This window comes from Hippoglossus stenolepis, chromosome 13 (genome assembly GCF_022539355.2).
Source record: "Hippoglossus stenolepis isolate QCI-W04-F060 chromosome 13, HSTE1.2, whole genome shotgun sequence".
NCBI lineage: Eukaryota > Metazoa > Chordata > Actinopteri > Pleuronectiformes > Pleuronectidae > Hippoglossus > Hippoglossus stenolepis.
The window spans coordinates 19,740,429-19,755,889 of NC_061495.1; the positions used below are offsets into that span (position 1 = coordinate 19,740,429).

The 15,461-nt window shown below is 39.7% G+C and overlaps 2 protein-coding genes and 2 non-coding genes across 6 annotated transcripts; 1 reads left to right on the forward strand and 3 right to left on the reverse strand.

Moving 5' to 3' along the window:
- Positions 1-3,485: 3,485 nt before the first annotated feature.
- LOC118120161 (platelet glycoprotein Ib alpha chain) lies at positions 3,486-6,475 on the reverse strand. 3 transcript variants are annotated; one of them, XM_047342660.1, is made up of 4 exons: positions 6,216-6,475; positions 4,406-4,488; positions 4,128-4,322; positions 3,486-3,902 (listed from the first exon to the last, which is right to left on the reverse strand). In XM_047342660.1, the coding sequence occupies exons 1-4, from the start codon at positions 6,412-6,414 to the stop codon at positions 3,543-3,545; spliced, it is 837 nt and encodes a 278-aa protein (XP_047198616.1). In that variant the 5' UTR covers positions 6,415-6,475; the 3' UTR covers positions 3,486-3,542. The 3 variants fall into 3 exon arrangements, with proteins under 3 accessions (XP_047198616.1, XP_035030794.2, XP_035030793.2); XM_035174903.2 differs by having other exon boundaries at positions 3,486-3,892; positions 4,127-4,322; XM_035174902.2 differs by having other exon boundaries at positions 3,486-4,322.
- A 1,386-nt stretch (positions 6,476-7,861) lies between these two features.
- On the reverse strand, positions 7,862-7,972 carry trnal-caa. The gene is made up of 2 exons: positions 7,935-7,972; positions 7,862-7,907 (listed from the first exon to the last, which is right to left on the reverse strand). It is a non-coding gene; the product is annotated as a tRNA-Leu (tRNA).
- Positions 7,973-9,564: 1,592 nt separating this feature from the next.
- On the reverse strand, positions 9,565-9,672 carry trnal-caa. Its single transcript has 2 exons — positions 9,635-9,672; positions 9,565-9,610 (listed from the first exon to the last, which is right to left on the reverse strand). It is a non-coding gene; the product is annotated as a tRNA-Leu (tRNA).
- Positions 9,673-9,819: 147 nt separating this feature from the next.
- On the forward strand, positions 9,820-14,620 carry dhrs12 (dehydrogenase/reductase (SDR family) member 12). The gene is made up of 10 exons (XM_035175664.2): positions 9,820-9,999; positions 10,877-11,010; positions 11,091-11,173; positions 11,360-11,452; positions 11,541-11,622; positions 12,098-12,159; positions 12,623-12,727; positions 12,812-12,902; positions 13,872-14,009; positions 14,213-14,620. Exons 1-10 carry the CDS (start codon positions 9,944-9,946, stop codon positions 14,323-14,325), a joined length of 957 nt encoding a protein of 318 aa, XP_035031555.1. The 5' UTR covers positions 9,820-9,943; the 3' UTR covers positions 14,326-14,620.
- The last annotated feature ends 841 nt before the right edge of the window (positions 14,621-15,461 follow it).

A 15,461-nucleotide genomic window follows, 5' to 3' on the forward strand; every position in this document is an offset into this window, starting at 1 on the left:
TTGGATATCAGTCTCCTTAATATGCCAGACTTTTGTTATCGAGATCCATGAATTATTCACTAAGAAAATCAACAAACATGTAGAAAAACTCTGTGACCTGTTTCGGAGCCGCAACAAATTGAATAGGTTCTTTCCAAACTCACACCAAATCCCAAAGTTTCGTGATCATTTGTCCAGTAGTTTTTGCATAATCCTGTTAACTATCAGACAAACAAATTAAACCAAAACATAACCTCCCTGGCAGAGGCCACTTCATCTTTGTTTATAGCTTTGCTGCAAAATTCTGGAGAAGTTGGATCCATAAAGCAAGAACAGTTTTCCACATCCGAGTCCTGATCATAGGTCCAGAGCTACTGAGTGTTGTGTACCAGTTAAACCAGAGCCAAAAACCTGCTTCTGTTTCATCCACTTGAACTGTGTTTCCACCACTCTAACAAACAGTGTTAATGTCATAATGAGGCCTGAATGTTGGGTGAAGGTACCGGGGGTCAAATAATTTGGAATCCGCCAGCACAACACACTGTGCCAACAATGTTTTCACTCGTTTGGAATGGAACATTGCAGCATGTAAGATTGTTGCTGCCATTTTATACTATAGATTGTATAAGCACGCACAGCTCTCCACTTCCTCCCGTTGTACAAAAATGAAGCTGACCTATCTCAAATCTGTGTGCTGCCATCTTGCGCAGGTGACGTCAGAGTCTGGCAGACAGAGCTCAACAGAATCAATCTTAACACGTGGCTGCAGAGGGCGCTAATGCTCAGAAAAACGTTTCAGAGCGGGGGTCGCGCTGACCAAAGTTTTGGTTAAATCTGTGAAAACATAAATATTGAGCGAAATACCGAAAAAATATCTAACTTCGTGTTTTCAGACGTGAACTTTCACTTTCACAACAACCTGGAAATCTGCGTAGTGTTCAGGAGAGGGATGACGCAGCATGCATTGGCCAATACATCGCGAAAAAATGTTTTAGATTGTTAACGAGTTTATGTTTACAGCACATCTAAGCCTGGCGTTTATCACCAAAAGTTCTCTTGACATCTCCAGCTGTTTGGTCACATCACTAGTACAGATTTTAATTCGAGGACTGAGAAACTCCTGAGAAAGTCTGGAGCCCCTCTGGAAAATGAAATGAGGTTAATCTGGAGTTCAGTGCATGTTTGAAAGCAGCTTTATTGCAGATATTATGCATTTTATTCTTAGATAGTCTATTTATTATTTAAGTACACACAAATATGTGCATTTTTGGTATTTATTCACGTATTCTAAATGTAGTTATAATAGTAGTGTAGTAATTTCCCCCGTGCAAATAATGCATGGCAGCACTGCTGTACCCTCTACTGACAAGCTGTCACTAGTGCAGGCAAGTGTGTGGTCCTCATGATCCACGCCTGCTCGCCTTCTTGTGTGGGTGTGGGTGCATGTGAAACCAGCATGTACCTCATCTTCCACACATGCCTTTCCCTTTCTCCTGTGTGCTCTTGAGTCCACGCTGCCTCCGGGGCCTAATCCTCTGATCAGCATGCCAGGGGAACCCAGGGGGGCCTGACTGGACCGGTGGAGGAGAGGGGGCCTGAGGTGACGCCTACAGGCTTTAGCCACTTTCTCAGATTGTCTCAGCCACTTGTACCGATGCAATGTGGCTTTGGCTTATTGTTGACTACGGGGGTTGAGGTAGAAACTGCAATCCCACCCCCCTCCCACCTCCAGTCCATCTGCTCCTCAGCCATCCTCCAGAGCAAAGGACATGAAAGAGAAAAGTTACAAAACCGTGCGCGTATAAAAAACGAAAAATCATATTTAATTACATTTGATGCCTGAACAATCGTCTAATTCTTCAAAAGACAATGTACTTGCAAATGAGGGGGGAAAATAACTTGAATGCCACTTTCCCTTATGTCCGATGTGTCAGGTTCAAGTTACTTACTAGACAAAGGCCCGGGTGAATGGAGTGACTTGGGAGATTGAGGGGAGTTGCTTGACACACAAACAATTAGCACTCATCCCTGCATAGCTTGCCGTGGCCCCAAATCCCCACATTTGTCCAGACAAATTGACTGGACCCCAGGTCTTGTTTGTCTAGCTCTGCTGGCCGGCTGGAGGGGGCTTGAGGGCAGCGGGGAACGGTCCCTTCAAAGAGCAGAACTCCTGGGAAAAGGACGAATAACGTGTTCTGGTCAGAAAATTAGCCTTCCAACACTTTTTAATACACATGAAATCCGTACTCTGTGCTGGTTGAAGCATCTATCAACTGGTAACAATGTGGTTCAGCTGTAAGACCCTGAGATCAGAAACGATTTTGGATAGAGAGAAAAATGGATTGTTAAACCAAGACAGGAAAAAGGAAAGTCTGGATCAACATGCTGATGGGCCTGGGCCCCTATGGAGTTTTCCCCACTCAATGTGTTCACCATTCCTTTGCTGTAGGTGTACTATGTGGTAATTGTATTAAAAACAGATTGAGTTAGTTAAGTACATTTGTCCATTTATCAAGGTTACATGTGACATGTTTGACTTGGACGTTGGGCTCAAGTGCGATGCCTGCAGGTTTGGTTTCACAGAGGCATAAGTCAAATTTGAGTTTTAGCCTGAAAGGATTACTTTGGGAAGGGGTACAATTTTGGAGGGGCAACTTTGCGTAACAGCACAAATATAATGAAACAAAATAACCTCCAAAATGACAGCACAGACCTGTAGTCATATTCACAGACATTCACTTTTACCCTTAGAAAGACTTTAAAAATTGACTCTTTTGTAAAGCGAGGAGAGTTGACAGTAAGAAAGCTTGGGTAAATTCTGGAAAATAGTTTTCTAATCTGACATTTTGGTGGACAACATGTTTGAGGTGGAGATGCTATTTTGGACTGTTCTGGAAGAAGTGTAATGTTGTGATGCCACAGTTGGTACGTAAATATATATATATATATCATTTTCTTTAAGTTTCACCCCATTAAAGAACAATCTGGGAAACATTGGTCAAATGTTGATGACTGGTACATGGCACTACACTCTATAATAAAGACTAGTGTGTAATGAAAAATTTGATTATTGGACTATACCCATAAACAAAGTAAATTTAAGAAGATTCATTTCCAAAGATTTTGTTCTGATGCGCTTTTCTTTTTATCTGTCTCCTATTTAGCAAATCTTAAAAGGTTTAATTTTATACAATCCATTAGTCCCACAATTGTGAAATATGATACATTGATAAGTTCAGACAGTCAGAGTAATGCTAAAGTCATGTGTTTCAATTCCAGCATTTGCTTATATCCTTATTGCCTTTAAAAACGTTTCCCATCAGTGCTTATATCAGACTGCCATCTAGTGGTTACTTTGTACACATCTGGTGAGCCCAATATCTGCTGCAGACCACTAAGGCCTCAATGTGACTTAATTATACAGCGTGTCCACACAGTTACTACAGATTAAAAATCATGTCAAAGAGAGGAACTCTGTTAAAAGAAAAACGGTAAAGAAGTCAGACTGAGTAATGCAATGATGTTTATTTTTAAGAAAATCTTGTGGACGAGGCACTTCTGGTCTATAGCGTTCCCGTGGTGGGGCCATCAGGCGTTGTCGTGGCAGCGTTTGTCGTCGTCAGGGGGGCAAGCGTGGTGGTCGTCGTCGGAGTGGGGGTGGTGGTCGTTGCCGGCGCAGTGGTGGTCGTCGCCGGCGCCAGCGTAGTGGTGGTAGCCGGCGCGGTGGTGGTCGTCGCCGGCGCCAGCGTGGTGGTCAGCACTGGTATTACTATATCTACTCCAATGTATGGCTCATCAGGAATTTCAGGAAGTCCCCAAAATTCATTAAAGACATAATCAATGTCCTCAGTAACAGGATCAACAGTTGTTTGTGGTGTCGTCTGTGGTGGTGGTGTCTGTGGCGGTGGTGGTGTCTGTGGTGGTGGTGTCTGTGGCGGCGTGGTGGTCGTCGTCGGAGTGGGGGTGGTGGTCGTTGCCGGCGCCAGTGGTGGTCGTCGCGGCGCGGTGGTGGTCAGCACTGGTATTACTATATCTACTCCAATGTATGGCTCATCAGGAATTTCAGGAAGTCCCCAAAATTCATTAAAGACATAATCAATGTCCTCAGTAACAGGATCAACAGTTGTTTGTGGTGTCGTCTGTGGTGGCGACGTCGTCGTGTCCGGATCATATGGGTCAACAGGTATTTCGTCAATCGACCACATGTTAAAGAAATCTGTTTCTTGTGGAGCCCTTCTCACATGATGCCTAAGAACATTTTTTGACAAAGTCGGGTAACAAGCTGCCAACTTGGGGCACAGTCTCCCAGTAGCATCCACATATGCCAGTTCATGGCCAGAGTCCTGTGAAAAAAAAAATCTTAATTTTAGTTTTCATAAAAAACTACTTCACCAATGGCTTCGAACATATTTTGCACTCGACTTACCCCGTCTGGTAACTTTGATATATCCATAAATGTACTGGAGGTCTTCCACTGTTTAATTGCACCTCCTTTGTTGGTCAAGAATTCTGCCAAAAAAAAACAATTTCAAATCTCTTAGATTTGAAAGTCTGCACAAATCAGAAGTTAAGATCCTTGAAGTTTAGCCTATAGTTATGGGCTTAAAAAATGTAACGCTTCCACAGACCATTTACAAAACATCACATCATGTTAGATATTCTCGACATTAGAAAGGTGACTTATGGGGTGATGCTATATGCAATTATTTACCAATACCCCCACATTAGGTATGTTATAAGGCAATAGAGTATGTGGGGTGTGTGTATGATGGCCTTTTTAGGAGATGATTAATCCCAATAACTGGCTTACAGGTCCAGTTTTGCTATTGTTGTACTGGAAAGACGTTTTTATTTCAATAAATATTTTAAAAAGGAACTTAGTGTTCTTTGTCACTTTCTAATAATTATGGTAGAAATGGTAATTAACACCTATATCATCAAGATACATACTGTAGATCCAAACAGTTAAACTGTAAAAAGAGTATTTGGCTGGAAGTTTAACAGACAGAGCCAAATGTTTTGATCATTTGAAACAAATTATTCAATTTCAGAAGTAAATTTTCAAATTGAAAGTTACTTTTGATCTTTGAAAATTTTAAAACTTTATTCAAAATGAAAATAGGTAAGGGAAAGGTTTAATTAAAACCTAGTATTCAATTCTGGAATTAATAATTTATTTTTCAGTTTCAGATCAGTAAATGTTCTCCTCGCTGAAAAAAAAAAACGGGATGAAAATATCAGAAGGCCCAAAATATGCTTTGCAAAATAATGCATTTCCCTCTTAAGTTCCCAACTAATATTTTGGTCTGTTTTGACTTTACATTGAGTTGCCGCTAACAGTCATGTGGTTTGAGAAAAGGGGATGCAAATCTCAGCAACTAATCAAATGCACAACTGTCAAATAATGCATTTACAATGCAACCTTATCTCCAGAGATCTATGAACCGAAATACTTTTTTTAGACGTTTAACGCGACTCACAGATTCAGCACCAAGTAATGACAATTAAACGTGTTTTAGCTCAGGCTTTATATGAGGGAGTTTTGCAATTTTCAACAAACTTGTCCTCAGAAATATTGACTGATCAGACCAATCGCAAGGAAATGCTTCTTCAACTGAGTCTAATAAATCCTTGACTCCAAGAATTCATAAACATCAGGCATCGGATAATTTAACATCGTGATTAAACAGCGACAAGCGTCATATAGTTTTTAAACCGTAACATTTCGGTAGAGATGATGACGTAGTAACTGTGCGCGCTCCCACGAGGTGCATGCACTTCTCGGCGGGCAGAACTCGACACAACACCAGACCCTAAATTTAAGCTTAATTCAGAAGATTTGGAAATTTATATTTTTAACAGAAAACCAAATTGTTAAACTGAAGCAAACTTTAAAAAAAACCAAAACATTTTCAACACATACATAAGTTAGAGAATGAAGTAAATTTTTTAAAAAAGGGGCAAAATAAATAATTAAATCGTGCACAAGCACAAATGGGTGAGGTGAGGGGGTGTTCTGCTGCAATTTCACCACTAGATATCACTAAATTCTTCACACTGAACCGTTCATTCAATGTTTTATTGAAATCAAATCCTGCAGCTCTGGAGTCAGAGATACCAGCAAAGATGATACAAGTAGGAATAGAAGTTTAAAAACCACAGGACAGTTTGAAGCTCTACGTTTTAAACGGTAAAACCCACGAATGACCCCAGAGAGCAGCAGCTTTTTTTTTTACCTGTGAGGAAATTCCGAACCAACGTGGGGGGGCGACGGTCCTTCAGGTCATCAGTCACCGACCTAAACTGCCTCACGCTGCCGCCGTGAAACTCGTCCTGGTCGGTCGAACGCCCACGTGCGCACCGGTGTCTCTCTGCGTTGTTGTGCTGGGCTAGAATGAAGACGAGCCAAACCCGAGCCATCAGTGCAGACGTCATGGTTGCTCCAAGAACAGCTTCTCTCCGACTGCTGCAGACTGAGACACCTGCAGATCCTTCTGAGCTAAGGGCCCGCACAGGTGTATTTATACCTGGCATGAGGCGTTCACTGGGATCAGGGGCAAATAAGGTTACCACCCTGAACACTGATCTCAACCTATCTTGAAAGCTAAGCAGGGTCGTGCCTGGATCCTGACAGGACACCCCCTGGGGATATAGGTGCTGTAAGCTTTTTAATCCCCCCATCTCAAATCAACAGAGGGCGCTGATGCTTCTGTAGTTCAGAAATCAGGACTTTCTTTTAATTGAAAAGGAATTCAAATAATGACTGGGCGGCCTCTGGCGTGGGGCGTTCACTGTGATCGGGAGAAATAAGTTCCTGACTATGGGGCAAATACAACTGCACAAACTGCTACTAAAGACAACAACAGGAGCACAACAATAATAATTCAAAACAACCATAAAGAATTATCTACCAAAAGAAACCCAAAAATCGAATCCGATGGAAACAAAATGACCATATCTTTGATCAGCAGAGAAGAGTCGTGAGGAGTGTTAGTGGTGTTTTAGCCACTATAAGGATTCTGGGTATGGAAAGTCATATTATTTAGGAAGCTGAGCAGCTTCAAGTCTGGTTGGATGTGACACCAGGTGCTGTAATCTTTCTGAATCAGCAGGGGGCGCTGTTGCTCCTGTAGTTCAGAGTACATAACTTGTTACAACAGGGAACTAATTGATTGATGCTCTTCTTAAAAAACTAGTACCTGTTTGTGATGGTGTGTTTGCTTGACTTGTGATAATGTTCCGCACTGTAAGATAACAGATGGTGTCTCCAGGAGTTTAATCTGTAACTGATGAGTCTGTCAGAACTGAAGTCGCCTCTTAAATGAAAAGTGAAACGTCTCCAAAAAACTAAAGCAAGTCCAGTTGCTTATATACAGCTGTGTACAACCTCTGGTGTCTCTTAATAAGTGTATGTGTAAATCCTTTGCGGATATTTAAACTGTGCAATACTTAATTATTTGTGCAATTTTACACTCACTATTCACATCGTATAAGATATTGGTATTTTTCAGCCTTTTTAGTCGAAATTGATTTTTCTTTTAAAAGCTGTTACATTTGATTTGATTTTCATTTGATTAATTGAGACTGATAAACGTCATATCAGCTTTTAAATAAACTATTTAAGATATTTTTAGTGATGAAGGAGTTAGGTTTTTTTGAAAGCCTGATATAGTTGCTCTATATAAGCAAAGTGTAAATAGACAGTATAGGAACATAAAACATGTTGAAATTGCACGTAGAAATCAAGTATTGCACAGTTTACATATCAAAACGACATCGTTGATACAAGTTTAATATAATTTTGCGTGGATTTTTTAGCTGTGAATGAACGTGTCAAGAAAAAACGCTGGATGTTGATTATTGCTCCAGCAGTAAAAAGCATTGTCAGAAGTGGGATTCGAACCCACGCCTCCATTCGGAGACCAGAAATCCCGTTTGTACCGGAAGGTTTTATCCTTGAGTCTGGCGCCTTAGACCGCTCGGCCATCCTGACAACCGTACCCGAACTGAGTAGATATAGGTTCTTGACCATATAGAACCGATGTTGACTCATCTCTAGATGTTCCGTTACACGAGGTATCGAACTAACGGCATTAGCGAAAACAACACACGAATCTGCAAGGTTCGGGTTCGTGATTTAAACGCAAGATGTTTTTCTAAGCGTTTTTACGTGTTTATTATATAGAAAGGGTTTGTGTGAGATCGTAGTTTCGGTTCGTTCGTCCGATCTTAGAATCTAAAGCCGGATCGGACCCGCAGACTGAATGTGGTCAGGCGTTGGTTAGATCAGCAGGGGGCGCTGCTGCTCAGAAGACAGGACAAACACAAAAATAATTCATACGACCATAAATACGTTAAATTTACCACAAGGAAACACGACATTAAAGCGAATGGACACAGAATGATCATATTTTTTTCAGCAGACTTTCTGCATCATTTCAGGTAGTTGCATTGACTGGCACCAGGGGGCGCTACGGAAAACATTAGTTTCTTATGCACCAAGTTAACATCCAACGAAGAAGTAAAACCGGAAACGCAAAGGGGCCACATCGTTTTTTTTGGGCTACTTTATTGCAAAATACAAATCTTACAAGCAAAGTCCTTTCTAATAAATAATTTAAAAAAACAGAGTTCAGGACTGAGACTTGTTAAATAATAATAAAATAAGCAGAAAACCAAACAATATAGGGCAAAAGAAACAAAACAAATAATATTACAAAGAAGAATGTGAAAATAATAATAATACCTGCTTGGGGTCCAGATACTTACAACATATGTTCATATAAAGAGTGTGGCTTTTTTTTATTTTTTTTTATGTATCCATGAAAATAGACAGTTCTTTCAAAAATAGAATAGAGTGTTAAAAAATTACATTTGTGCAAAAAATATTTGACAGGTACTAACAAATTATTGGAAAAAAAAAATCCATTATGAGAGCAGATTTAATATATTTAAGTCAAGTCAACACTGTCGCACAGCCAGAGCGTGTTCAGCAAGAGCCTCAAATGGAAGCAGTTGCCATGGTTACCCGAGTAAAACAAAAACACGCTGCTGCTCGTGTAGTTTAGTGGACAGGACTTGTAACAACAGGGAACTGATGCAAGTGCAGAGTGAAACTGTAAAAGTGAAATGTCTTTGGAGGAATATGAAAAAAGCAATATTATCAAACTCAAAGTCAACTTTATTGTCAATTCCGCCAAATGCACAAGACATAGACGGGATAGAAATGATTGTTCCTTTATCCCTTGTGTAAACATGTAAGTAGACATACATGCGCTCAACATATATAAGTATAACAACATATAAATAACACACTCAACATATAAGTATAACAACATATAAGTAAAACACTCAGTAATATGTACAATGTAAATAGACTCCATCAAAAGATTGCATTTACAATTTAAGTATTGCACAGTTTAAATATCGACATATTCAAGACGTCAGAATTAATGAAAAAGTTATGAATTCAATCAATTTTGCAAATATGTAAAATAAAAAACTTAAATCTCTTATTTACATAGTAAATTCTTAAATTACCAAAGTTTTGATGACTGTCAGTACTGCAGGGTGTCCTAAAATTAATGTCAGAAGCGGGATTCGAACCCACGCCTCCATTCGGAGACCAGAAATCCCGTTCACAGGAAGGTTTCACCTTGAGTCTGGCGCCTTAGACCACTCGGCCATCCTGACACTGGGTCCTGTTGCGACATGTCACGACCAGATCTCATCTTCATTCACACCGTCACATTAAAGTTTTCTGTCTTTCACATCTGCGCTGACAGTAACACACGTGTCCACCAGGGGAGCTCCAAGTTGTTTATCTTTCACTTCCGGTGGTCAAACACGTGACTCCCCATGCTACTACCGGTTACTACATAACCAGCATCAGTCACCGTTATGAAAACAGCCTGGAGCTTCCATACGGATCGAACTCTGCAGAGGAGCCGCTGCTTTACTGAACATGTCGGTCTACAGGAACGCAGTCTGGTTAGTGAAAGGCCTCCAGGAGTACACCAAGTAAGTTCACTGACAGCTCTGTGTACTCTGTGTTCTCTGTGTACTCTGTGTTCTCTGTGACCGTGTACTTATGCTTCACTCATTTGGACCTTTTATTATTCTTTGGCTCTCGTGTCTGACTGTTTTGGTGATACTGGATTCCTACATTTCCCCTTGGGATCTATAAAGTGTCTATCTATCTATCTATCTATCTATCTATCTATCTATCTATCTATCTATCTATCTATCTATCTATCTATCTATCTCTCTCTATATCTCTCTCTCTCTCTCTCTCTCTCTCTATCTATCTATCTATCTATCTATCTATCTATCTATCTATCTATCTGTCCATATCTATCTATCTATCTATCTATATATCTATCTATCTATCTGTCCATGTCTCCTATCTATCTATCTATCTATCTATCTATCTATCACTGAGTCAAGTGGTCAAACAACATATATGCATATAACGTTTATGCAACATATACTTCTTCTCTGTAGTAATAGTCCTGAGAGTACACTGAAGGTTAAACTACTCTACTTCCTCTGTTGAGTAATAGCTCTTATGGTGCAGTTACTGGTTAACTAGTAGTGATTAACAACACAATACTAGTCTGCAGTATATCCAGAGCTGCTACTACAGAACTAATGATACAAGCCAATATTTTCATCGGTTGATCAATTAAATGAAGTTGTGTTAATTTCATTAATTATATCATGAGGATACACACTGCTAGGAAGCTCTGAAAAGTATGAAGAATGGTTGACATGACAAAGAAACAAATAGGAGTCCACCTCAGTGTTGACATCAGAACAAGTGGAATCATTGGTGACACTGTGTATATGTACTGTAAGTATGTGGTGCATTCAGGGTCCTGCTCTTTGCTCCCGACAGGAGTGGCTATGAAGCAGCAGCGAAGCATTTTGTTCCAGCCGACCTGGACGTGAACCTGAGCGGGAGGTCCTTCATGATAACAGGAGCCAACAGTGGGATAGGAAAGGCCACAGCACAGGAAATCGCCAACAAAGGTGAGTGAGTGTTTAGCAGCTCCTGGGAAACCTTCCTGCTGCTCTGTCTGCTGATGTAGTTTTGTTTTTCGAACATTCAGGAGGAATCGTTCACATGGTTTGTCGAGACAAGGGCCGAGCAGAGGCAGCCAAAGATGAGATTGTTGAACGGAGTAAAAATGAGGTGAGAAATATGGGACGTGTCTTTCTGTTGCTCTTCATCAGTTTTATTCCTGTTTGAACAGATTTACTTTTAGATCATGATTATCCAGTGGAAGTCACTATTTTTCAATGAGTTTGATCATTATTATGTTTATCTGTTCCATTGTCTTATCAACAGAACAGAAACGTTTTCTTTTTTTATTCACAGAACGTTCACGTCCACGTCGTCGACATGTCCAGTGCGAGACAAGTGTGGGAGTTTGCCCAGAGCTTCTCACAAACCGACGCTGTGCATGTGCTGGTGGGTAAAAATGCGGCATCATCTCATCATGTGAGACGCGCATCAGTCTTCTATAGTAAAATGTTAATCACTTTGTCGTGTTCACCAGATCAACAATGCAGGCTGCATGGTCAACCAGAGAGAATTAACTGAGGAGGGTCTGGAGAAGAACTTTGCCACAAATACACTCGGTAACGAAAAGAAACACAAATCAAATATCTGAGTTTAGATACTGATTCTATATTATTTCAGTTTTTTTTTCTTACTTTGAGAAATATTAACCTTTTCTTTTTTCAAAACTTACGAAAATATCTGTTTATATGTTTGTGTTCAAACAAGAACTTTCTTTGTAAATTATTCACCATTAAGAAGAATAAATAAACTTAGAAATAGATGTTTTGACATTTTACATTCTGCAAATCACATCTTGCTGGTAAAGATTTTACTCAACTAGAATTTTGCATCGGCATGTTTGTCTATTTAAAAGGAAAAAGAGATACTATAAAACGATAACCCTTAAAATCAGGTAAAGTGAGATTAAATAACAAGCAGTTAAGATTAAAATAAGTTGACAGCTTCTGATAGTCAGTCAATGATCTGTAAGTTTAGATTGTCAACTGTAGCAGTAAAGTTATACTGACCTCTGACCTCTGACTTTATTTCCAGGTGCATACATCCTCACCACAGCACTGATACCTGCACTGAAGAAAGTCCAAGATCCAAGAGTGGTGGGTTGAATTTCAACTGGAGATGAGAACTCAGTAGAGCTCATACCTCCGCCAAGGTTCGGCAGTCCCTTTTATGAAACCACATTTAAATTCACTAGATCCAGATTTTTATTGGAATCTGCACCAAATCAAACACACTCATAAATATCAGTCCCCTTAACACCATATCTTGCAATGTAAAAGCAAAAAAAACCTGGATCCACCTCTTTGTCCGGATCCGTGCTGATATTTATTTCTCAGCTTATGTCACTTCCTCCCCCCCAAGTTTTGAGAAATTTCCTTCTGTAGTTTTTGCATCATCCTGTTTAGAAACAGGGGTGAAAACATAACCTCCTTGGCGCAGGTAAAATGTCGCAAAAATGTTGCAGCACAAATACAGTTGGATATTTAAAGTCAGACGTCCGTATTAAGAACCAGACTCACATAAAGTCAAAGATGAACATCTGCTCCTGCCGCTGCACAGGTGACCGTGTCGTCCGGCGGGATGCTCACACAGAGGCTGAACGTTGACGACCTGCAGTGTGAGAAGGGGACGTTTGAAGGGACCACGGTCTACGCTCAGAACAAAGTAAAGGAGACTGATTGACGGCAGCTGTTTGATCATCACGGCGCGTGTTTGTTGAAATGTGCTTTATGTTTTTCACTGCGACAGAGGCAGCAGGTGATTCTGACGGAGAGATGGGCTTCTCAACACAAAGAGATCCACTTCTCCTCCATGCACCCAGGCTGGGCCGACACACCAGGTACAGAAACAACTACTGCAGGCTGAGTTTTATTACCTACGCCAAGGAGGTTATGTTTAATATTATATTAATAATATATATTTATTATTATATTTGTTTGTCTGATCGCTCAAAAACTACAGAACCGATTTCCATGATATTTGGTGGAGCGGTGGGGAATGACCCAAAGAAGAGGATAATCAGTTTTGGGGTTGATCTGGATCTTTCACTTTCTTTATCATGGCGAGAAATGGCGTTATCCATGAGCTCCGTATTAGTTTGTTAAAGATTTAAAAAATATCCATCTTTCTTCCCCCACCTCAGTACAATGGAGAGTAAAGGTATTTTTTTTTTGCATAAAAAGATTTGAATGGCACTCAGTAGAGCACATTCCTCCACCAAGGCCCAACAGACTCCTCATGAAAACACATTTAAAATCACTAGATCCAGATTTTTATTTGAATCTGCACCAAATTGCACAAGCTCTTAAATATTAGTCCCGTAAACATGAATCCATGAATTATTGGATCCATGAATTATTCTCTGAGAAATCAACAAAAATATCTCAGAGAAGAAGAAGTGATAAGAAAGTGATGTTCTGGTGTCCGTCCCCTAAACCGCACCGCAAATTAAACGGTCGTTCCTTGTCCCTTACTTCTTCCTTTCGTTGAAATCCGTCCTGTAGTTTGTGCGTAATCTTGCTCACAAACAAACCAACACACAAACGGACGGACGGGGGTGAAAACATATCTTTGTTTTGCAGAGGTAAAAATGTATGTTTGAGTTTTTATGTTTGTGATATAATTATGATAAATGAAGGAAACATTTTCTAAATACCAGAGCAGCAGTCACTTTTGGCAACGGTTTTTAAAACTAGATCACTGCTGTGTACTTTGTTGTTTTAATTCTGAGCTTTTAGACCAAGCAGCGTCTGGTTGGATTAAACCCGACACAAACGCACGTGTGACAGGAAGTGTTTTCTCTCTGTAGTTGTCCAGACGTCCATGCCATCCTTCCACGCCAAGATGCAGTCCAGGCTGAGGACGGAGGCCATGGGGGCCGACACCGTGGTGTGGCTCGCTGCGGCTGCGGCTGCCGGCAAACAGCCAAGCGGACTCTTCTTCCAGGGTCAGAAACAAATCACTTCAGTAACTTTTGATGTAACTTTTGTTTTACCGTTAGCCGTGTGACGTCGGTTTTCAGAGGGTGAAACGTCTCGTTGTGATTCATTCATGAACCATTGCATCTTAGTATTTTGTAGAACAAACACTGTATTTGTGGTTTAGTGTCTCTCCGTGTTGTCCCTTATGTTTCCATAAAATTGTGTCCAGATCGTAAAGCGGTGGCGACACACCTGCCTCTGGCGTCCTCCAGATCGACACCGCAGGAGGAGGAGAAGCTTCTGGCTGCGCTGGAGGAGTTCGCCCTCAAGTTTAAACCTTAGTGTCTCTGCAAATACACAAATGTCTTTTAAAACCAAGCACTCCTCTCTAATTATAATTAATGTTTACATATTTGTTTTTTTGTTTCAATGTACAAGACACATTTTACACTGTTTTTGGACCAATATCTTAAAGAACAGATGTTTCAGCAGAGAATGATATAAAGAACAGATGTTTTTTTCATGATCCAAATATGGAACATATAAATGTAAAATGCTCCATACTGTACATCAAGGATTGTTTTTCTGTGAATGTATAACACAAAATGGAAATTTATAAAATTATTTCTGTACAACATATTGTTCAATTTCTTAAAACTATTGTGATGTCTTCATTCTATCACAAGTCGATCATTTATATGTATGGATTCAGGCCACTTTGTATAGACACAGAGTAGTCACCACTTTACATCCATCTGTAAAACAATATTGGAAAAGACTCTTCATGTTTACATTTCATCAAAATTCTACGGATTCATACATTCAGTCTTTGTCCTAAAGACAATTTAGTATAATACTGAAATTCAAGTTTCTGTTGTATTGGAAATAAATTAAGATAATAACCCTAGTGACAGAAAATGTATCAAAACTTTGACAATCAATTATTTCTTTCTGTAATTTCTCAAGTTAGAAAATATAAAAAATCTGCTGCCTCCAGAGTTGCAGCTCTTCAGTTTCATATGAAATTAATACCTTTAGCACCTTGAATCTACCTGTGTATAAAAAAAATGCTTTATAAATACAATTGCCTTTGAAAATATGGACTAAACTAATTACCATATGATAGTATGTGTTAATTGTGACAGTTAATTGAGAAAATTAAATTTAGTAATGGATAGACTAGTCCCTAAAATAATAAATAGTGGCTGGCTGTTCATTTAGGATTTCTCCTTAAGTTTTTCAGCTTGGGAACAAAATGCTATTTGGTATCTATTTAGAAAAATAACTTAATGTATATTGAGCCTGCACTCTATATACTATGTAATATATATAACAGTGGACAATGTGAAAAGCTCCAGGAGTGTTGATAGTTTTTCTGTCCACAGTCATGGCTGTGAAACCAGCATCTTTAAAAACAAAAGGCTGAAAGATTTGTCCGATGTGTAACAGAAATATAAGGAAAAACCTTTGTGGAATTA